At 44.4% G+C, this 23,408-nt stretch overlaps 2 protein-coding genes across 6 annotated transcripts in view; both read right to left on the bottom strand.

Annotated features, from left to right (window-relative positions):
• Arnt (aryl hydrocarbon receptor nuclear translocator) overlaps window positions 1-4,885 on the bottom strand; it is an 87,047-nt gene extending 82,162 nt beyond the window's left edge. For 2 of the 5 annotated variants that reach the window (XM_052731989.1, XM_052731992.1), the window contains exon 1: window positions 4,699-4,884. In XM_052731989.1, coding sequence (XP_052587949.1) covers window positions 4,699-4,723 — 25 coding nt within the window. In that variant the 5' untranslated portion in view covers window positions 4,724-4,884. Of the gene's footprint in view, window positions 1-4,698 lie in introns of all 5 variants that reach the window. The other 3 variants (XM_052731993.1, XM_052731994.1, XM_052731990.1) reach the window with 2 other exon arrangements.
• Window positions 4,886-5,374: 489 nt separating this feature from the next.
• LOC128106640 (histone-lysine N-methyltransferase SETDB1-like) lies at window positions 5,375-15,718 on the bottom strand. The gene is given in 8 exon segments (XM_052732206.1): window positions 5,375-5,747; window positions 8,072-8,273; window positions 8,436-8,561; window positions 9,321-9,389; window positions 9,392-9,416; window positions 14,171-14,195; window positions 14,405-14,673; window positions 15,508-15,718. Coding segments are annotated over 7 exon segments (843 nt in total). The 5' UTR covers window positions 14,665-14,673; window positions 15,508-15,718; the 3' UTR covers window positions 5,375-5,611.
• Between the last annotated feature and the right edge of the window lie 7,690 nt (window positions 15,719-23,408).

The following is a 23,408-nucleotide window of genomic DNA, read 5'->3' as shown; positions in this document are numbered from 1 at the left end:
GTGGGTCCATCACTGGAACGCGGGTAGTCAGGCCTGTCAGCAAATGACTAACCCACTGAGCCATCTCACAGAGACCTTATGTGTTTGGTTGTTTTGCCCACATGTATGTCTGTGTATCACATGCATATCTGGTGCCCACAGAGGCCAGAAGAGGACATTAGATCTCCTGAAACTGTAGTTAGAGATGGTTGTGTGAAGCCATGTGGGTGCTGGGAATTGAACCTGGATCCTCTACAAGAATAGCCACAGAGCCATCTCTCCAGCACCACCTAGCACACAAATTAACATGTTCAAGAATGTTTCCAACCCTAAATATTAACTTAAATGAAGCTTAGAGAGAAAAGTGTTTTTGGTTTTGGTTTTGGTTTTTGGTTTTTCAGGACAAGGTTTCTCTGTGTAGCTTTTGGTGCCTGTCCTGGAACTCACTTTCTAGACCAGGCTGGCCTGGAATTCACAGAGATTCACCTGCCTCTGCCTCCTGAGTGTTGGGATTAAAGTCATGCACCAACACAGCCTGGTCTTTTTATTTGTTTTTTTGGCCTCAAGCTGTGACAATCTTCATGCCTCAGTCTCCCACAAGCTGGAATTACAGGCATAAGCATGAGAGAATCATTTCTGGAGGGTTGACCTCTGACCTCTACACTGTAAACCACAGCATGAGCAACATACATATACACACAGTAATACTTTTTAAAAATTATTTACTTATTTTATGTGTATTGGTGTTTGCCTGCATGTATGTCTGTGTGAGGGTCTCAGATCCCCTGGAACTGGAGTTACAGACAGTTGTGAGCCAACGTGTGGGTACTGGGAACTGAAGCAGGGTCTGCCGGAAGAGCAGCCAGTGCTCTTAACTGCTGAGTCATCTCTCCAGCCCCACAATAGTACTTAAAAAAAAAAAAAAGTTTTTTTCAGGCATTTGAAGATAAAACTAACAAGAATTGCAAAGAAGTATAATCAGAACTCACTTAAGCAAAAATAGAATAGAAAATTTTCAAAGATCCAGGCAGTGGTGGTGCAGGCCTTTAACCCCAGCAATTGGGAGGTGGATCTCTGAGTTCAAAGCCAGCCTGGTCTACAGATTGAGTTCCAGGACAGCAAGGGCTACACAGGGAAACCCAATCTTGAAAAGAAAAAAGAAAAAATTCAAAAGTGATGTCCCTGGTCTCTAAAACTGACCTAAGGAAATAAACCATGATAATTCCATAATGGCTGGGTGTTAAACCTATAATCTTAGCACTAAGGAGGCAGAGGCAGAAGGATCAAGGTAAGTTCGAAGACAGCCTGGCCTACATAAAAATAAGTCCCAGGCTAGCCTGGTCTCAAGAGGGCAGGAAATTTGACACAAGAACCATTTACTTTCTTTTCATTGAGCCTAGTACATTTCCCATAATATGTCCCTTTAGTCATGGATTTCATTTTCCAAAATTCAGCAGGTTACTAAAAAAATCCCAGCACAGCCTCTATTTGACACAGAATGGAAAGGGGGGAAACAACAACAGAAAGGCATTCTTTCTGACTAGTTGTCATGTTCTATGAACAAGGAATCAGTAAGTTAGGACCGATGGAATAAAGGAAAGGAGCACAGATAATACAGACAGCAGTGGATCAACTTCACTGGGTGTCGGGTGGGGTGGTTCTCTGCCCAAGCCTATAACCCCAGCACCCCAGAGGCTGGGATAGCCCTGGCTACATAGGGACGTCAGCTACAACAGGAACAAAGATTGCTTTCTATGCTTTCACTAACAGCATCCTGGAGAGCTACCCTTCCCTTTAGAGAAGTTCACTCAGGCAACTTAGGATTCCTGACTTTACTCAAAGAATTTCAGGACAAGCAGTATGATACAAATTAAAGTTTGTTAAAAGCAATTACAATACAGATTTCAAGGATAGGGTTTAAAAAGGGGCTCAGGAAAGAGAAGACATCCTAGAGTGTGAGTACGGGCTTACCAAAGGAGACCAACAATTTAGTGTCTTAGAAGACTCTTGTGAATCGCAGGTTGCGTCTCAAAGGTTTGCTAAGAACCCACTCCTCCTCTTTTTATTTTACTGGTTTGGCGTTTGTTTGTTTGTTTGTTTGTTTGTTTGACAAGGTCTCACTATGTAGCCTGGAACTCACTGAGTAGGCCAGGATAGATAGTCTTGAACTTAGACATCCCCCTGCCTCTGCAAAGATTAAAGGAGTTCAGAAGTCCTCCCTCTTCTTTTGATAAATACAATTATAGGATGACTCAACACCAGGAGCCAGGCAGGTCACAGAGGGTTCAGAACATGCCCTTGTATCACAAAGGCAGACTCCAGTGAGGCTTCCGGAAAATTGAAGTTTTCAAGCTGGGAAAGGAGAAAAGGCCTTAGCAAATGTAATAATGTCTTTAGCCAGATTGTGAAAGGGCTCCTTTCCCTTCCCATGTCCCCATAATTTTCTTTCTATCCTGCATCAGGGAGATGCCATCTCCAAAAAATAAAATGCAATCTCAAAATTGAAGAAGAAAGCAACCAAATGAAAATAAACAAAATCAACTGTTTCCGTCCGGTGGTGGTAGCACATGCCTTTTGTCCCAGCACTAGGGAGGCAGAGACAGGCAGATCTCTGGAGTTCAAGGCCAGCCTCGTCTAGAGAGCAAGTTCCAGAACAGTCAGGACCACACAGAGAAATCCTGCCTCAAAACACCAAAAACCAAACAAACAAACAAACAAACAAAAAAACCATAACTGTTTCATTAAAAGGATTTCTTCATCTTATTAAAAAAATTTGCAAGTTTATAGACAGTGACACAAGCCTATAACGCCAGCACTTGTGGAGACAGAAAAGGATCACTGCAAGTTCAAGGCCAGCCTGATCTACGTACATAGAAAACTCCAGACTAGCCTCTCAAATAGCCCTACTCAGAAAAAAATGACAGAAAAAAAATTACTATTCCCTGCTTAGACACTTAGGCTAATATTGATCAGGAAATGAAAATCTGGTCAAGAGACTGTCATTCTGGTGACTTGTTTAAAAACACAACAAATAAGACAGCTCCACCCGCACAGCTGGAAATGCTCCTGACTTACACAGTAAAATCTGTTTATCTGTGGCACTTCTTAGCAAGAGAAACACGATGCACTCTGAGGAGTTATATAAGGATTTTGCAATGTGTGATCAGTTTGAAATCCTGTTTATTCACTAACTCAGACATGGGCTATTTTACTACACCGTCTGGTTTTCCCTAACACTTTCCAATTGTATACTTTGTATCCTAGGATTCAGCAATCACTCCAATAGAATCCTGACTACTTATTTCATCTTTTCTTCATGTAAACAATGATTTAAGATTAAGGAACTGATATTTAGGAGCTGAAGAGAAGGTTCAATGCTTAGGAATGTGTGTTGTTCGTGTAGGACCTGAGGTCAGTTCCCAGCATCCACATCTTATGGCTTACAACTCTGGCTCCAGGGATCCAACACTTTATTCTGGACTCCTCCCACACCTGCACTCATGTGTAAACATTACCATTTACATAATTTTTAAAACTTAAAAAAATTTTTTTTAAAAAACTGGTATTGGCACATGATCTCTGTAAGAGTTTGAGTCTAGCCTGGCCTACATAGTGAATTCTAGAACAGCCAGGGCTATGTAGAGAGACCCTGTCTCAGAAAGAAAAAAAAAAATGCTGTTTCCAGAAATAATGGGAAAACAGTACATTTCGCAGTGATTCACCACTGTATACAAACCTGCTATTCACAGATAGGAACTAAGTAAAATTTAAATTTCAATATGAGACAGCAGAGACCACCATACTCCTCTCCCCAAACCCTTACTTTCTAAAAAGCTGTGAAGATACAAAGTTCTGGGAAATTGGGGATTTACTTTGTCAGAGAATGTCAAGATAAATCTGGCCCACTAAAATGGAATACTTCATAAGAAATAATTGTAATGTAGTAGAAAGAGGACTGGGCAGTCAGGTGAGATGGGTCATGCCCGGTAATTCCAGTAGTGGGAAAGCTGAGACAAGCAGTTGCAGCGGTTCGAGGCCAACCTGGGACTAGAGTAAGACCATGTCTCAAAATAACAGAAAGAAGGGGGTGGGGAGGAAGAGGATGTCCACAAATGGCATGGAACCTTTTTCTGAAAGAATAGGAATTGCTTCACCTCGACCTAAAATATTTAAAAATGGGTTCTGGATAAAGACCTGTCCTGAAATACAACCATGACCCAAACTTCTGCCTTGGGCAGCAGACACTGAAAAACGTTAACTCCAAGTTTCAAAGTACAGCCGGAGGGGGAGGGTGGCGGTGGGAGTTACACGCCACAAGAATCTGAGCAGATACTTAAAGAACCAAGTTTTACGTTTAAATGTGAACCTTTCCAACTGTGAAATCAAGACCTCGAGAAACATCAATGTTTACGTTTACAGCCCCGATTACTCTCAGTAAACCGAGCCACTTTGCCCAGTTACTTGTTGGACATCTGGGGACGTCAGCGGGCAGAGGGTTAAAAGACCACAGCACTCCCAAACGCCCCCAGCAGAGTGAAAGCGGCCCAAGCCGGCACCTCCGCAACGCCGGGTCCGGGGCACAGAGCCCCCCACGCCCCTCCCGGCTCCCCAGCTCCGCCGGGCACGGAGCCTCCCACGCCCCTCCCCCACCGCCCGTTCGCCACGGCCCGGCTGCTCAGCCCGGCTCTCCGCACTTGTCAGTCCCTCCGGTCTCCTCACCTGGGTTAGCCGTAGTCGCCGCCATGGTCGAGATGGCACGGTCGCTGCGCCACCCTCAGTGGGAGGGGCCGCCGCCACCGAGCTGGGGGAGGGGAGGGAAGAGCCACTCCACAGGATCGGCACCTCACCGCCGCCACCGCCACCGCGGGACCCAAGATGGCGGGCGCCCAGCCCCCCCACCCTGGGGGAGAAGACACGCCCCGTGCCGTGGGCGCGGTCAGCCTGTGGACGGCCTCCTCGGGAACGCGGACCAATAGAGACACTAAGTCGACTTAGGGGCCGGGCTAAGGGCTAGACCAGTGAGTCCAGTGACCCGCGAGCTAGGCAGTCGACCAGCTGTTTCCCTAATCCTGCCTTCTTTGCGTCAGATTCATGACCAAGTTGACGTCAGTGAAATGCAATGAAAACGAGTATTTTACTAAAAAGTTCACTTTCCTAGTGAGCTCGACTGCATATGCTCCCTACAGATGATTTGTTATATAATCCTCTTTGTATGTTCTAATATGTCAACTTCACATACTGATCTCTATTCCTTTCTAGACCGTTTTCCTTTAAGGACCTTTGTCCTAGTAAAAGTCCGGTAACTAACTTTTTTAAAGCCTGCTCTGAACCTGGTAGGATAAAAGACGCTAGGTGATTATCAACATGTGGTACTAAAGATGTCAACAGGCAAAACTGGAGGCAATGAATGAAGATATTTTTATTAAGACATGTATAACAGCACTCAGAAGACAGAGTCCAGCCTGGACTACAAAATGAAACTTGTCCTACTACGTCAATAAGGATAAAGTGACAAGTTTTTACAAATGGTAAGGTGACAGCTGCACAGATTTATAAGAACTGGGCAATTAAGTACAGACACTGTATACTCACAACACCATGAGACAAATTCTACAACTTTACATTCAAAAACCTACAATCGAAGCAGAGCATAGTGGTGAATGCTTTTAACCCCAGCACTCAAGACAGGTAGGTGGATCTCTGTGAGTTCAAAGCCAGCCTGGTCAACATAGTGAGTTCCAGGACAGCCAGGACTATGTAGACATACCCTGTCTCAAAACAAAACAAACAAAAAATACAAAGAGACCTTGTAAATTAATCCAGTAGTGAGAAGCAAACTGAAAGAAACTAGCATTCAAAACCTATTACATTCATTCCCATGTGGATGTGGGTGGGGGGAGGGGTTGTTTAACCTCAAATTTTACCATGTGGATGAGAATGGTCTTGAAGTCCTGATTCTACTGCCCCTTCTTCCAATGCGGGGACTACAAGCATATGGCACTGCCCTTGTCTTGTTGTCTCACAGTCTGATTCACCAAATAGTTAAGAATTTGCTGTCAAGGTGACTGCACTGGTAAGGGCACACACAGCCGAGCTAACAACCCAAGTTCCAATGCTCTGATCTTACAGAAGGGAGAAGAGAACGGACTCCTGCAAGTGTCCTCAGCTCGCACACACCATCGAGTGTGCACTCACTCCCCCCCCAAAAAAACACAAAATTTACAAAAAGCAAGCAGAACTGGTAAGATGGCTCAAGAGCTACAGGCACTTGAGGTGGAAGGAGAGCCCGCCCCACTGCTGTCTTCCGGCCTCCACATATATATCATACACACACACACTCACACAAATGAACAACTATAAACAAATCAATGAAGTTTAATAAACCATCCGCCAAACAGAGGCAGAGTAAAAGGATAGCTTCTGGTTTGTTGGTTTGTTAGGTTGTTTTGGTTGAATGGTTGGTAGGTTTTAGAGGTTTTGTATAGTTTTGTTTTTAATTATTCTTTTTTTTCTTTCTTTTCTTTTGGTTTTTTTTTTAAAGATTTATTTATTATATGTACAGTGTTCTGCCTACATATATGCTTGCAGGTCAGAAGAGGGCATCAGATGGTTGTGAGCCACCATGTGGTTGCTGGGAATTGAACTCAGGACCTCTGGAAGAGCAGCCAGTGCTCTTAACCACTGAGCCATCTGTCCAGCCCCTTCTTTTGGTTTTTTAATACAAGATTTCTCTGTGTAATCCTGGGTGAGTTTTTATTATTTTTGTTATATGTATCAACGTCTACATTTAAGTCTGTGAACCGAAGTGCAGGCACGTGAGTAGGCAGAGGTGTCAGATCCCATGGAGCATTACAGGTAGTTGTGAATCCTCAGATGTGGGTGCTGGAAACCTAACTCAGGTCATTTAGAGAAGCAGCAAGTGCTCTTGAACACAGTCTTTAGCCCCTTTGTTTGCTGAAACAGGATCTCAATATGTAAGGCTGCTGACCTTCAACTACTGGGAACCTCATAATCCCTATTCCCAAGTGCTGGGATTACGGGCAATTGCAACCACACCTAGCTAACAACTGATAGTTTCATGAGACAGGACCTCACCGTGTAGCCCAGGCTATCCTCAAACTTGAAGTGATCCTTGTGCCATAGCTTTTTTGACTACGGGATTATAGGTGTGAGTGACCCTGCCTGTCATAGAGCAAGATTTTTTAAACTATAATTTATTTATTTTGTTTATTTATTTATTTATTTATTGACACAAGGTTTGTCTGTATAACAGCCCTGGCTGTCCTGGAACTACCTTTGTAGACCAGGCTGGCCTCCAACTCAGAGATCCCCCTGCCTCTGCCTTCCAAAATTGGGATTAAAGGCATTCACCACCATGTCTGGCTAAACTACAATTTTATAAATTCCAGTATGCTACTTATTTTGTAAATTTGATACAAACTAGGATAATCTGAGAAGAAGAAATGTCAATTAAGACAATGCCTCTAACCTGGCAGTGTGGTGCACACCTTTTTTTTTTTTTTTTTTTTTTTTTTTTGGTTTTTCGAGACAGGGTTTCTCTGTGTAGCTTTGCGCCTTTCCTGGAACTCACTTGGTAGTCCAGGCTGGCCTCGAACTCACAGAGATCCGCCTGGCTCTGCCTCCCAAGTGCTGGGATTAAAGGCGTGCGCCACCACCGCCCGGCTGTGGTGCACACCTTTAAAGTACTCACAAGACAGAGGCAGGGGGTTTATGAATTTGAGACCAATCTAGGATACATAAGAAGTGTGACAAAGTGCAGTGGCGCACACCTTTATCCCAGCACTCAGGAGGCAAAGCAGGTGGATCTCTGAGTTCTGGGCCATCATGGTCTACAGAGCAAGTTCCAGGATGGCCAGGACTACACAAAGAAACCCATCTCAAAAAACAAACAAAAGTGTGATGGTAGCCTGAGCTACATATATAGAAATGACATGGAAAAAGAGAAAGGTTTTCTGATCACAAAAGACCAAGAACACAAAAGCTGACAGGGAAATCTTGGCCATGGCATGAACAGCTGGGCACTGTGCTCCCAGCTCCTACTCCCCTACAATCTGCCATCCTGTCCAGGTACCTGAGCTTGTTCTTGACGTTGGGGGTCTCAGCTACAATGCCAGCGTACAGCCAGACCTGATTTCCATCTTTGTATTTGGCCACCACTCGACTGCCCACAAACAGCTTGTCAGCAGGAGGGTGGTAATCATAGGCAATATGGTTGCCAGACAGCAGACTCTTTCCTTTGTTGTCAAATTTCACTTTGTACTTCTTTCCTAGACCTGGGTAAAAGACAAACAAAATTAAAACAAAACAAACAGCAACGACACAACTCTAAGTCCTGGCTGCTATGTAGGAGACAAAAGGAAAGGCTTTGGGGAAAGAATCAGCAATGGAGACCTACAGGTTACCTTTCCTTAGGCCTTCCTCTAGCTTGAACATACCAACAGTCTGGATGGCAATAAGGGTGCCCTTGTGCCATGTCTTAGTCCTCTTCTTGCCCAGAATCCGCATGCTGACTATCAGGTCCCCATCTTTGCTCAGTTCTCCAGACATCTGACCCAAGGTTCCTATAGACAGACACACGGAGTTGTTATAAAGAGTGATGTCATAGGTTAGAGAAAGGAAAGGTCAAGAGGGCAGTGGGGTAGGATGGGCATGGAGCTCAGCTTGTGGAATGCTTACCTAGCATGTCACCACAACCTCCTAGTCCTAACTCCTTACTAACAGGAGCAGTAACAACAGTTAACATCCTGAGCCACCACATCAAACAATCTCAGACTGACTGTGGACATAAAAATATTAAGCCGGGGGGCTGGAGAGATGGCTCAGAGGTTAAGAGCACTGACTGCTCTTCCAGAGGTCCTGAGTTCAATTCCCAGCAACCACATGGTGGCTCACAACCACCTGTAATGAGATCTGGTGCCCTCTTCTGGCCTGCAGTCACATATGCTGTATACATAATAAATAAATAAATCTTTAAAAAAAAAAAAAAAAGCAAAAGTGACACAAAACAAAAAAAAAAAAAAAATATTAAGCCGGGGATAGGGGGCTGTGGGGTGTGGGGGTGCACGCCTTTAATCCCAGCACTCAGGAGGCAAAGCCAGGTGGATCTCTGTGAGTTCCAGGCCAGCCTAGTCTGTAGAGTGAGATCCAGGACAGGCTCCAAAAACTGCACAGAGAAACCCTGTCTCAAACCAAATAATAATAATAACAACAGTAAAAGAAACTGACAATAAAAACAGGATTTTGAGACGCAAAGCTGATTGTCAGTAACATTTCAGAAAAAAACGCGCCACTCATTTATGTAGCTACCCCTCAACACTAACCTTTATGTAGATCCTGGGAACTGCTCTTCTTGTTGACAGCATCCATGAACTTCTGGACATCTGAGCTGATTTTAAGGCAGCCATAGCTTCACGGAGCTGTAGGAAAATGGAAGGGGTGAGGGGAGGGGATGCAGTTATCAGGAGTTAAGACACAATGAGAAGGCCAGGAACTTAGTGAGACAGCACTTGCCTAACATGCACAGGGACCCCTGGTTCACATCCCTAATGCTGCAGATAGATAGATAGATAGATAGATAGATAGATAGATAGATAGATAGATATAGACAAACACACAAACAAACAAATAAAAAAACAGGAAAAAGCATACTACCTGTGAAGAACTTGTCTTCAACAACCAAAAGAGATTCAATTATATTTGAAGGACTGGGGAGAAAGCTCACTGGGTAGGAGAGCATGCTGGGCAAGCAAGACTATCCGAGTTCATATCTCCAGCACCCATGTTAAAAAACCAGTGTGGTAGTTTGAATACTAACAGCCCCCACAGGCTCATATACTTGAATGCTTAGTCACCAGGGAGGGGAACTGTTTGAAAGGATTATAAGGATTAGGAGGTATGGCCTTGTTGAAGGAAGTGTGTCACTGAGGGGGGCTTTGAGGTTTTAAAAGCTCATGCCAGGTCCTGTCTCTATCTCTTGCTCAGTTTGTGAATCAGGATGTAGCTCTCAGCTACAGCTCCAGTGCAACGAGCAACAACATGCTCTCCAGCATGAAGATAATGAACTGACAACACTCTGAAACTGTAGGCAAGGCACCAATTCAATGCTTTCTTTTATGTGTTGCCTTGGTCACGGTGTCTCTTCACAGCAATAGAACAGTGACTAGGGCAGTCAGTCATAGCTTTGAGTGCCTGTAAGACCAGTGCTGTTGGATATTTCAGAAAACTAGCAGCATAGCTGGAATGATACACTTAATATTCAATTAGACATACTGTCTCAAGGGAATAAGGCAGAAGAAAGTGCATAGGCATGCTTACACAGAGACACAGAGTCATAGACAGACAGACAGACAGACAGACAGACACACACACACACACACACACACACACCATACACATAAAATACAAAAATAGAAAAAGTATTTGAGAGCTGGGCAGTGATGGTGGAGTCAGGCGGATCTCTGTGAGTTCAACGCCAGCCTGGTCTACAGAGTTTTAGGACAGCCATGGCTACACAGAGAGACCCTGCTGTAATATAATCCTGTACACTGGGAAGATGTGTTACTCTCATTGTTAATAAAAAGCTGACTGGCCAATAGCTAGGCAGGATTTTCAGGGCAGAGAGAACGCTGGGAAGGAGGAGGACTGAGCCAGAGGAGTCGTAAGCCAGACAAAGCAGCAGCAACATGGGAAGTTCATAGATGAGGTAAACAAACTTCAGGCCAGCATATAGAGGAATAGAAATCAGTTAGTTTAAGTTATAAGAGCTGGCTGAGCATTTATAGGTAATAAGAAGTCTCTGTGTGGTTATTTGGGAGCTGGCAGTCCCAACAAGAAATTCCATCTGACTCAAAAAAAAAAAAAAAAAAAAAGTTTGGGAGCTTGTGGTCACTTTGTCAAGATACTTTTTCTTACACATCTGACTCAGAAATCAATTTTAGGTGTCATTTCTTATTAATCTCTATGGGATAAACTCAGCTGAATTGTATTATCATGAAACAGTGTATGCAGTTCCTGGTAACTTTTTTTTGCATTGTTTCTGATGTGTACTATGTATGTAGTGCAAGAAGCAGTAAGCATGACAGCTCCAAGCATGCAGAGGCCAACGCAACACCAGGTATCTTCTTCTGTTGCTCTCCAACCCCTGCCTTCAGAAACAGTCTATCACTGAATGGGAAATTTTGCCACTGAGTTCTTGGGGATCTACTTCTATCCAACAGTGCTAGGATTACATACACAGCCATGTTCAGCTATTTTTTTACGTGAGTCCTAGGGATTCAAACTCAGGTCCCTCATGCTTCCAAACCAAGCATTCTTACCCAAAGAACCATCTCCTCAGCTCCTTCCTACTTCTGCATCCTGGCATATCTATGAGAAGACTACAGCTCATAGAGCTTACTGCATGACAAATACATAGGTGGTGAAACCCAAGGCAGGCTCACCAAAACTTACTGCCATTCTCAAATCCCTATTCATTTCTTAAACAAAGGGTCACACATAATCCAGGTTGGCCTTGGACTTAATATGGACATGGAGATGATCATAAACTTTCTGCCTTCATCTCTGAGTGCTAAGATCATAAGCATGTATCACAACACACTGCTAGTACATTGCTGGAATTGAACCTAGGGTTTCCTGCAAATTAAGCAAGCACTCTATCTACTGAGAAACTTCTACAGTCTCTCAAATTCATATATACATGAAAATATATTTATGATACTGTAATTCTTTTTAAAGACTTTTAAAATATATCTGTATCAGTGTAGAAAAATGGCACCTCTATCCAGGTGCCCGCAGAGCCCAGAAGAGGGATTCTGATGTCCTGGAGTTGAAGCTACAGAGAGCTGAAATCTGCCACACAGAGACTAGAAACTAAATTCAAGTCTTCTAGAAATTCAGAACCTGCTTACAACCACTGAACAAAGGCTTCAATCCAGGTCGGGCAGTAGTGACTCACACTTTTAATCCCAGCATTTGGGATAAAGAGGCAGGCAGATGTCTGAGTTTGAGGCCACTCTGGTCCACAGAGTGAGGACAGCCAGAGCTATACAGAAAAACCGTCTCAAAAACTAAAAAATAAAAAAAATAAAAAATAGCCGGGCGGTGGTGGCGCACGCCTTTAATCCCAGCACTCGGGAAGCAGAGGCAGGCGGATCTCTGTGAGTTCGAGGCCAGCCTGGTCTCCAAAGCGAGTTCCAGGAAAGGAGCAAAGCTACACAGAGAAACCCTGTCTCAAAAAACCCAAAAAATAAAAAAAAATAAAAAATAATAATGAAATAAATCTTTAAAAGAGCAAAACCACTATTAAAAGTCCAAAACCAAACAAACAAATCACTATAAAGTGGGTGGGGTCACATTTATTGGTAACATACAAAGAGTCCGTAGGTTCAACACCCAGTACTGGGAACAGGGGGTAGTGAAAGGGGTCTGGAGACAAAAAAAAAAAAAAAAAAAATAGTACCTGCCAATGTTTACATCTAGATGAAGTACTGAGACAGTTGGTAGTCTAATATACTTAAGCTTTTCATCATCTATTTGAATTTTGAGGCAGAGGTAGGCGGATCTCTGTGGTTCAAGCCAGCCTGGTCTACAGTGTGAGTTCCAGAACAGCTAGAGCTACATAGGAAGACTCTGTCTTAAAAAATTTAGAAAAAAAATAAAATGATAAAACTATGAGATGAGGCTAATGAACTTTAGCAAATGCTCATTTCCTAGAAGTAGCGTGTAAAAGAACTACTGGTGATAATAGAAACGCCCCACACCTACCACTGTCTACTTAGTGCACATGAAATGTGGCTATTTTATCTACGTCATTCTAAAATTCACTTAATTTAAAAAATTCTTGTCAGGTGGTGGTGCACACCTTTAATCCTGGTGCTCGGGAAGCAGAGGCAGGCAATCTCTTTGAGTTTGAGGCCAGCCTGGGCTACAAAGCAAGTTCTAGTACAGCTAAGGTTGTTACACAGAGAAACCTTGTCTGGAAAAACAAACACAAAAAACAAATTCTTAATTTAGGTACAATCCATGTGCATGGAGTTCAGTGAATTTTAGTCCATTGATTAGACTGTGGCATTATCATGTTGCACTTACTTTCAGAACATTTTCATCAGTCCAAAAAGAAACTCCAGGCTCATTACCCATCATTCCTTCCCCTCCACTTCCCTAAACCCAGGCAACCAGAAATCTACAGTCTGTCTCTATGGATTTGCCTGTTTTGGACATTTCATATAAATGAGTCATATAACATCTGTGGTCTACACAGGTCCGTCTGTTGTAGAACATGTCCGTACAGTTGTACAGCTGAATAGCAGTACCCCACTGTAAGCAGACACCATGTATGTGGGTGAACCTTTCCTCAACCCGTCTGTTTCTACGGTTTAGCAGTCATGAATAATGCTAAAATAAACATTTGTATGCTTTTTTGTTTTTTGAGAGTGGGTCTTCATGTAGCCCAGGCTACACGATATTTGTTTACACTGTGTGAAGCAGTATCGTTGTGATTGGTTTAATAGAGCTGAATGGCCACTAGGTAGGCAGGAGAAAATAGGCAGGGCTTTCAGGGAGAGAGAGGAACTCAGGGTTAGAATTCAGGTGGACAGAAGATACCAACCAGACATGGAGGAAGTCGGACATACAGATTGGAGGAGAGGTAAAGAACCATGTGGCAGAACGTAGACTAACAGAAACAGGTTAAGTTATAAGAGCTGCTTGGGAATAAGCCTAAGCTAAAGGCCAACCTTTCATAATTAATAATAGGTCTCCGTGACATTATTTCGGGGCAGGCAGTCCAAAGAAAGTCCAACAAGAGAGTCAAACACCACCAGATTGGTCTGGTATTTACTATGTAAGTAATACCTTACCTTGACTCCTCATGGTGTCACTTCCTGAGTGCGGGTTTTACAGGCATGTAATACAGTTAGAAAGTGGTTCTGATTTACATGTCACCCCATGATGAGTGATGCTGAGAAATCTTATGTGTTTATTACCATTTACAAACCTACGACAGCCAGGTGCTATGGTACACACGTGCAACTTCAGCTGAAATCAACATTCGTAGTCTTTTTTCATATTTTTAATGAATTTTTTATTTCTTTTGAGACAGGGTCTTTCCTGGTGATCTTACTAAGGAAACTGTTTCAGTACAGGAGGAACACAAAGGAATTCAAGCCTTTACCCTCCCACTGCTGACCATGTACCAGCTACCGTATACACAGGGGGAAAGTGTTCTTTACCCTCCCACTGCTGACCATGTACCAGCTACCGTATACACAGGGGGAAAGTGTATGCTGTAACTCTGCTCTATAAACCCTGAGGAAGTGGAAGGTCCCACCTGACTCAACTCTGCCATCAACAATCACCCTAGCAAGCCTGCAAATGGACACTGACTTTGGCTTCCACGAGTCCTTACCTGGATGCATCATCAAGTAGCTGGTCAACATAAGCCACCTCAGACTCTTTCTGAACCACCCACGTCTCCAACTCCGCTAGCTGCTTCTTCCGCTGCTGTATACAGTCCATCTTTTCCAGTTCTTCATCAATGAACTGACAAAGTTCCTCCATGGAGATGCCCAGCTCTTCAACCACGGCCTGCTGCAGCTCGGCAATGTCTTCAGAGTCAGCTGCAGCTGGTGCTGCATCCAAACTGATGCACCCAGGGAGGGAGGACATGCTTTGGCCCTGTGCAGAACAAGAAACAAAACTGACCCTAAGCTCAACTCTCAGACAATTTCAGTCTCGTAGTGAAACGCACCCCTATCCTGCGACCTCTTATTCACATAGTCTGTCCTCTCTCCTCCTTCTCCGGAACGCGATCCGGAGGTTTTCTAGGGAAAGTCACCTTCTCGTACAGACCAACGGGCCTGAATAAGAACTAAGAGCTTAGAGGGCTTGGAGAACACCAATATGCATAGGGAACTACTCAGAACAAGGTTTCAGAAAACTGAGGAGTGCTTCTCTCCAAGGTAGTTCTGTGAGCTAACCTGTCCCTGGTTAACTAGAAAGACGACTCTGTCTACACTGTCCAATCGGAAGTAGCCCGGCCACCTGGGGACAGCTGGTCCGAGTTAACTAATTCCCTCTCGGCTCCTTCACTGCTTTCCTCACGTTACTTCGCTTCCCTGGGGGAGGTAACTCCTGCGACCAGGCAGGGGGATGGCTGCACAGGCCAAGGGGCCCCGGATTCTAGCCCAGCTTAAGCCAAGGAGAGGAGAAAGGAAGGAAAGGCGGACAGACAGACAGACAAGGTCTTTCCTACGTGACCGAGCAAAGCTTGCAGCAAAGGCGACCACCCGACATCCACGCTCCAGAGGACGCGCGCGGGTCCGGCTGCCGGGCCCACGAAGGGAACGCGGCGGCCCCGGGGCAGCTCCCGCGCCTCACCGTGGCCCGGCCTCACGCCCACCCGCGGCCGCCGCCGCCTCAGACCCGCCCCCACCTTCTCCGCTCCCCGCCGAGTTTCTCCACACGGCCGCCACCTCCCAGAGGAACCATCCCGGCTCCACCTCAGCCCACCTCCGTCCGTCCTCTCCGCAACCCGGGCTCCCAACCACAAGGGCTGTGTCTCTCCACGCGGACCCCAGATTTCGCCTCCAGGGCTCGGCCTCGCCGACAAACACAACACACGACGGGAGAGGCAGCGGGCGTGGGGAAACAGCGTGAGGGAGACAAGGGGGAAAAGCAAAAGGGAGGCCCGGAAGCAATGTCGCGGGCCCTTCCGGTCCCCGCGACGGTAGCCCCAAGGGGTCAAATTTCATAGCTTGGCGCTGCGGGATCGGAGCTTGGGAAACTAAGGCTCCCAGGCTCATTAGTCCATTTATTGTTGTTCAAATTTTTTATGTTTTGTTTGTTTGGTTTTGGTTTTTGGACACAGAGATTCTCTGTGTAGACCAGGCTACCCTGGAACTCACTCTGTAGACCACCTGCCTCTGCCTCCCAAATGCTGGGATTAAAGATTAAAGGCATGTGCCACCACTGCCTGTTCCCCTCCCTGAACCCTTTCTCTATATGTGTGTGTGTCTGTGAGTATAATATATATATAATATATATATATAATGTAGCTATAAACTTTTTATTAAAAAAAACATTTTTACACCTGACTATTGGGAAGCAGAGGCAAGTAATTATCTGTTAGCACGAGGCTAGCCTGGGCTACATAATGAGTTCTAGAACAGCCAGACCTACACAGTGAGACCCTGTTCCGAAAAATCAAACGTGTGTGTGTGTGTGATTTATAAATATTATATATATTATTTATTTATTTTTATATCTACATGTATTTCACCTGTGATGGACCAACCTGATTCCATTTTAAGATTAAAAGCCATTTTGTTACAAAGTCAAAATATGTTCATTCTTGTTTTATGTAAAACTTGGATTTCACCAGGTCTTGACTCATTTTCTGGAATTTGACATGTTTTACACACTGTCCCCTAACCTCCACCCTGATAAAGTGAGCTACCAAATAATTTTGAGATGTTCTGCCAAGTTCCTCCATAACCAAAACTCCTATGGAAATCCCCTGGCCCTTGAGAAGCCCCTAGGCTTGCAGTTTGGGGGCTGTAAAACCCCACCTTCTCCTGTGTTCAATGCTGTTTCTCAAACCCTGCATTAGGGAAATAACCCAGTCTGACAGAAAATAAAGTTTGCTTAATTTAACCAAAGAACTTGGGTAATGGTCTTTACTCTCAGTCGGCAGAATTAACACCCTACATCTGTGTCTGCACACTACCTGTTAGCCTGGTGCCCGCAGAGGTCAGAAGGGGGCATTGGACACCCTGAAACTTGAGTGTGCTTTTGAGCCATCAGATGGGTGTGGACCTGAACCCAGGTCCTCTCCAAGAGCAGTAAGGGCTTATTACCACTGAGTCATTTCTCCAACCCTAATTATAAAACTTACATTATTCTTAGCAAAGAAAAAACAATGTGAGTTCATTTTAAGAATATGGAAAATACAAATGAACAAAAAAAACTATTCATAATTCTACCACTGAGATTGTGCAGCCTCTGTCTATAGAGAAGTATGTAATATATAAACAGACTCTTGTCTTTCGCATTTTTTTTTTTTTTTTTTTTTTGGTTTTTTGAGACAGGGTTTCTCTGTCTAACAGCCCTAGCTGTCCTGGAACTAGCTCTGTCAACAGGCTGGCCTCAAATTCACAGAGATCCGCCTGCCTCTGCCTCCTGGGTGCTGGGACTAAAGGCTTGTGCCGCCACCACCGACTTTCACAAATATTCTACAGCACATTGTAACCTATCTCCTTAAGTATCCCGTCAGAAGCTCATGTTTTACAAATCAGTAATGTTCTCCTATGAAAAGCCAGAGACCTGGAGAATCATTCCAAATATAATAATTTAAAGAAAGATAAAAAGAGTTATACAGGGCTGGAGAGATGGCTCAGGGTTTAAGAGCACTGGCTGTTCTTTCAGAGTTCCTGAGTTCAATTCCCAGCACCCACATGGTGGCTCATGACCATCTATAATGAGACCTGGTGCCCTCTTCTGGTGAGCAGGTACACATGCAGCGCACTCATACATAAAATATAAATAAATAAAAATGTTTTTAAAAAAGAGCTATGTATAAAACCATTAACAGCAACAGATTCAAAGTAGGAAGACAGGTTAAAGTACGTGAAGAAAACGCTAAAAAACCAGTTATGTTGTCCTGGTACTATCAGATGAAACAGAAATCAAGGCAAACTCCATTATGTAGGGGTAAAGATGGTTTCAATTAGCCTTCCAAGGAATCACTGTGTGTGTTTCCCACGCTCCTTATGTGATGTTTCATCTGCTTCTCTCAATATAGCCTCATTGCTTAAATGACTGTTTTGTGTATCCTCTTTATGCCCCTGAAGATCTTGAATCAGCCTTTCCTTAAAAGTTTCTTTTGATTTTTTTTCCTCCTCTGGTTTTTTAAAAGTTTCTGCACCCCGGTATTAATCCTCTCCGCCAACGCAGAATCCAAATCAGAATCAAACCGAATTAAGAAAAAGCCCAGGTTTAATGGGTAAAATGCTCCCAGATGATTTTCCAGCCACCAGAGAGGAGACAGGGAAGAGAGACTGAGAAGTCATGTGTCTGTTCTCTGGGGGGCAATTTAAATACCCTGTGGGAGTGGTCTTGAGCATTTCTGGGGGAGCCTTTCTGTGTTTGGCCGGCTTTCTGAGATGAGACAGGGTTTTGGAGAGAGAGACAGGACAGGGGGGTGAAGTGGAGCTTCCACCAGAATGGTTTTGCTCAGGCTTTGGCTCTCCTTCAAGGTTTGGTTCAGATAGATCCAGATATCTCAGATATCTCTTCAGGGTTTCCTTCCTTTTTACTTTTGATGGGTTTCGTCTTGTGTGTGTTTCTCTAGCTTCCTTCTTTCCTTCTTTCTGCCCACTCATCTTCGAATGCAAGCACTTCCAGCACAGAACTAGTCAGTTTTTTTTTTCTCCAACTGTTTTTAACATTGGGCATTGCAAAAGAATGGTCTTGCAGATGGCGAAATTCAAGCAAGCTCTCTCCTCCTTACCCCCGGCCTCACACAGGCCACATGCAGAGATGAAGGAAGCTGGTACCCAGATGGAAACACCATGTCTGTGCACCATATGTACAGGGCCTGTGGAGGCCAGAGAGGGTGTCAGCTCCCCTGAAACTGGAGTTACAGAGGGTTGTGAGCTGCTGTGTCTGTTCTGGCAACCAAACCCAGGTCCTGTGCAAGAACAGCAAGTGCTCTTGACCACTCAGTCAAGCCCTAAAGTTGTGTCTTTCTTTAAAGGACAATGGGACTTATCAGTAGGAAGCAAAGCGGGTCACAGTAACTGTTGTACACAACACCAACACATTGGAGACAGAGGCAGGAAGATAACTGGTTCAGTGTTAGTCTTGGTTCCCTATTGAGTTTGAGGTCAGTCTGGAGATGGGGGAGAAAAAAGGATCACAAGTTTAAGACCAGTTACATGAGACCCTCTCAAGGAACTGAAAAAAGGAAGGAAGGAAGAAAGGGGAGAACAGAGAGAGGGGGGAACGGAAGGAAGAAAAGAAAAAGAAGGAAGAGGAAAAGAGAAAGGGAAGATTTGGAAACAATGTAGATTTCTGTTTCCAGAAACTCCTAATTTCATAGCTTACTCAAACAATGACGTACTCTTCATCTGTTTTTAGAAAAATCACAAAAGGTGATGGAGCTGTGGTTTGGTTAGTGTGGTGCTTGCAGGGAAAAAGGGAGCCTCTGGCTCAATCTCCTCATTGGTTTAACAAAACAAAACAAAGGAGTGGGAGCTGGTGAGAAGGCTCGGTCTCCCCACAAGCATGAGAACCTGCTTCAGGTGCCAGAACCCAAGGTTAAAAAAAAAAAGGCCTGTCTTTGTAACCCCAGAGCTACAAAAGTGGGGACAGGGGATCCCTGGAGCTTGCTAGCCAGCCATCTTAGCCTAGTTGATGAGATCAGGCAATGAGAGACTCCCTTAAAGGAGGTGGGTAATGTTCTGAGAATAATACCAGAGGTTGTCTTCTGGCTTACACTATACTACATACACAAGGGCACACTACACTACATATACAACACACACACACACACACACACACACACACACACACACACCCTGTGCACCTGAATGTACATTCACACAAATACATACACTCGTGCATTAAAAAAAAAAAAATCCCACAAGGATGCATTTCCTACTGACATAGAATCATGTTCCGAAGAGCCCAGAAATATAAAAATTGTAAGCCTGCACATAATCCAGGGAGATAGGAGCTGACAGCCACTGCGGACAAAGATGAACTTTTAACATTAGCTCCCTGCCTTACAGCCGACAGCTACTGTGGACCAAGGTTAACCTTTAACAGTTGCTTCTACATGACCCCCTGCCACATATTCCTTTGGCCTTTAACTGTTGCCTCTACGTGCCCCTAGACCTAAACTTGAGATTGTAAAAGTCCCTTTAATTCCCCACAAAGCCTAGCCTCAAGATTGTAGTAATCTCTTTAGCCCATACCTGGTGCTTGGCTTTCGCTATAAGAAGAGGCTCAAAACCTACACCCATTGTCAGTGTCTGAAGCCTGAACTCTGACCCGGGCCCCAGCGAGCTGGAAGTTTCTTTTTGCCCCATAGTGTCTGGAATAAAGTTTGCTTCTGGTTAATAGACTTCAGTGGTCTATTCCCCATTATTTGTGCGTCCCCAAGACCCAAAATTTCAAGATACAATATTTGGCTGGAGGAGTAGTTCAGTTGGTAAGGTGCTTGCCTGGTACACAGGAATAAGGAATGCTTGGTTCCATCCCTGTGCTTCATAAAACCAAGCAGTATGGTAGTGCATGCTTGGGAAGGGGAGGCAGTGGATGCGGAGGCAGGTCCAGTCAGGGATACCTTTCATTTTAAAAAATGAAATAAAATAATTTTTAAAAGGATGATAGGCTAGGGAAATGGGTCAGTGGGTGGAAGCATTGTTCCACAGTGAAGTCCTGAGTTTGCATCCCTAGAAGCCACATGTTGTGGTTTGAATGAGAATGGTCCCCATAAACTCATCCATTTGAATGCTTGGTCCCTAGTTACTACACTGTTTTGGGAAGGATTAGGAGGTGAGCTGCCATGTGGATGCTGGAACCAAACCTGAGTCCTCTCTGAGAGTAACAAGCACTCCTACAACGATCCATCTCTCCAGCCTCTCTTTCTTTATTAGCTGAGAATTTTTGCCTCTGTACATACAGAAAGCACTTTTTAGTGCTGGGGATGTTGCTCAATGGTAAACACTTGCCTTGCATGTGAAAATTCCTGAGTTTGAGCCTCAAAACATAAGGGAAAAGGGCATCTAAAAGGCCCTGTCACTTCTTAAACAAATATTATAATGGAACAGTTCCCTATCTATTACAAGAAATCCACGGAGTCTGCTTAAAGAGTAAAGGAATTTATTAGGGAGGAAGACTCACCACAGCACAAAAGATTTATTGTAGGGTCCTGGAAGTTCAAGGTACAGTCCAGTGCTGTTCTTCTGCCTGGCCAGTCCCCACATCCAAGACCATGAAGGAGAGAAGAGAACAGCCTACATGTTTCCCAAGTCGTAAGGGTAGCCCCAAGCCATGCCCCAGGGGCAGGTACTTCAAGGTCACAGATTACCTGTTACCTCTCTAGGGGTGGTGCTTCAAGGTCATAAACAGAACAGCTATTCACTACATCTCCCTTTTTTGTCTAAATAAGAAAGTTCTAACCTAATACAAAACTATATATAATAGGAACGATTATCAAGTATTGTCCAGGAGAGGGGTAAAGTAATAATATTAACAAAAACAGAAATACAACCAGTAAGAGCATCAAACATGAAACATATATTAAAATCCAGAAATGTCCAGATCATAGGTAAATGGCAAGTTATAGAGATTATTCCAATAGCTGTCCTATCCTAAAGAATCTAACTTTATTATCTGAAATGTTCTTAGCTAAGATATGAGAAGATTATAATTGTAACTATCTAGTCTTCAACCCCATCACCTCCACACCCAAGACCACAAGGGAGAGAAGAGAATGGTGCATGCCTCTCAGGTCTTAAGGGTAGCCCCGAGCCACACCCCAGGGACACGTAACTTCAAGGTCATAGGTAGGTAGGACAGTTACCTGTCACCTCTCTAGGGGTGATGTGTAGGGGTGGGTGTCTGTGCTTCACCCTTGAAACACCGCCCCTAGTAGGCAGCAGGTAACTGCTAGGTACCTGCCCCCTCCTGGGGTGTGGCCAAGACAGGGACTCCTTAAGATCTGAAATGCATTTGTGCTCGCTCTCTCTTGCCTACTTCGTGATCCTGGATGCTGGATGTTGGTACAAAGGACCAAGTCAGAGTTCTCCAGGGAACCGCGTTGGACCGGGCCCCACCTCTCCTGGATCCCATAACTCCCTTTGCTTGTTGTAAGTTAACTGAAAATAAACCCCTTTTGACTATCAGATTGAAAGGACCAAGTAGATGCCATAACAGGCTGCTCAGTCTTCTCTCAGAGATCAGGCCTCAATTTCAGTTTCCTGAGACTTGAGCAAGCAGTTTCTGGGAGGGCCATGAACAAAAGACATAGTCCTTGCAGTAGCTCCCGTTCTGCACATCCTCTGACTGCTCAAAGTTCAGCCAGATATTTACTGTCTGGGGCCCCTCACCAACTTAGAGTTATGTGCAGTACGTGCTTGGCCAGTCAGCCCCCATGGTGGCTCAAGGACAAAGCCTGGGACTTGTGCTGGACTGCCCCCAAAGTGATAAATTGTAACCACCAACCAGTAAATTCAAAGGTTACATACCCTCACCCAATTAAAAGAGAACAGAGATAAAAATAAACCAATCCGAGTTGCACCCATGCAAAACTCCCCCAACCCCCTGAAGGGCTTGTGGATTTTGCCTTTAAAAAGCTAGCCACACAAAGAAAAAGCAAGTTCCTTCTGGCCTCACGGTTACTACTAGTGAGTGCTTTGGATCGAGCTTCCCTGCCCTCGGCTTGTAAACAGAAATAAACCTTGCTTTTGCATTCTGTACCTAAGGTCTTTGGTGGTATCTTTGGGGTCACAATCTGGGCATAACAAGATAAACTGTGGAATTGCCACTTTATCTGCCACAATAGCATGCTTCAAGGTCATAGACAAAACAGGTATCCACTACACTTATCCTTAAAGTAGGAAGGCCTTTGGCTCCCAGCATGACCAACACCACTGCAGTCAAAATCCTTTACAATCGCCTGGCCGTGGTGGTGCATGCCTTTAGTCCCAGCACCCGGGAGGCAGAGACAGGTGAATCTCTGTGAGTTCGAGGCCAGCCTGGTCTACAGAGTGAGTTCCAGGAAAGGTGCAAAGCTACACAGAGAAACCCTGTCTTGAAAAACAAACAAAAATCCTTTAGAATCTTCCAGAGTATGATGGCACATACATGCAGTCCCAGGACTTGAGAAGCCAAGGCAGGAGAATAACCCAGTCTGAGTTGAATGCCAGGCAAGACCTGACCCCTCCCCCGCTGGAAAAAATCACAACTCATCTTTGAGAAGCCCACAGACAAGCTTTCTTCATGTCTTATTTTCTTCTGAATGTTTCTCTTTCTCCTAGCCTCCTGCTTAAGTCTATTTTAAAATACTATAATAAAATCTCAAACTCTGCTGAAAGAAAGAAAAGAGAGCAGGAAATCACTCTTGGTTTTGTTTAGCACATCCAAATTGCCAGCATGATTAACCTTGAATTTTGAGGCCAGTATTGCATGAAATAAGGATGGTGTGAATGAAGCAGAGCGGCAGCCACAGAGGCAGGCTGAGCGGTGGCAGAGACGCGGTCGTAATAAAAAACAGAAACTGAGCTATTACACGCTGAGGAATTAGTGAAAACAAGGAGATTAAGAGCCTGGAACAGGGACGCCTTTAAACCCAGCACCCTGGGGAAGGAGCCATCTCCTTGAGACTCGACCAAAACGGATCTGAA

Source organism: Peromyscus californicus, unplaced genomic scaffold, assembly GCF_007827085.1.
Source record: "Peromyscus californicus insignis strain IS unplaced genomic scaffold, ASM782708v3 Scaffold_9__1_contigs__length_137607984, whole genome shotgun sequence".
In the NCBI taxonomy this organism is placed as follows: Eukaryota; Metazoa; Chordata; class Mammalia; order Rodentia; family Cricetidae; genus Peromyscus; species Peromyscus californicus.
The sequence above is the reverse complement of the archived record's forward strand: the minus strand, read 5'-3'. Positions and strand labels throughout refer to the sequence as shown.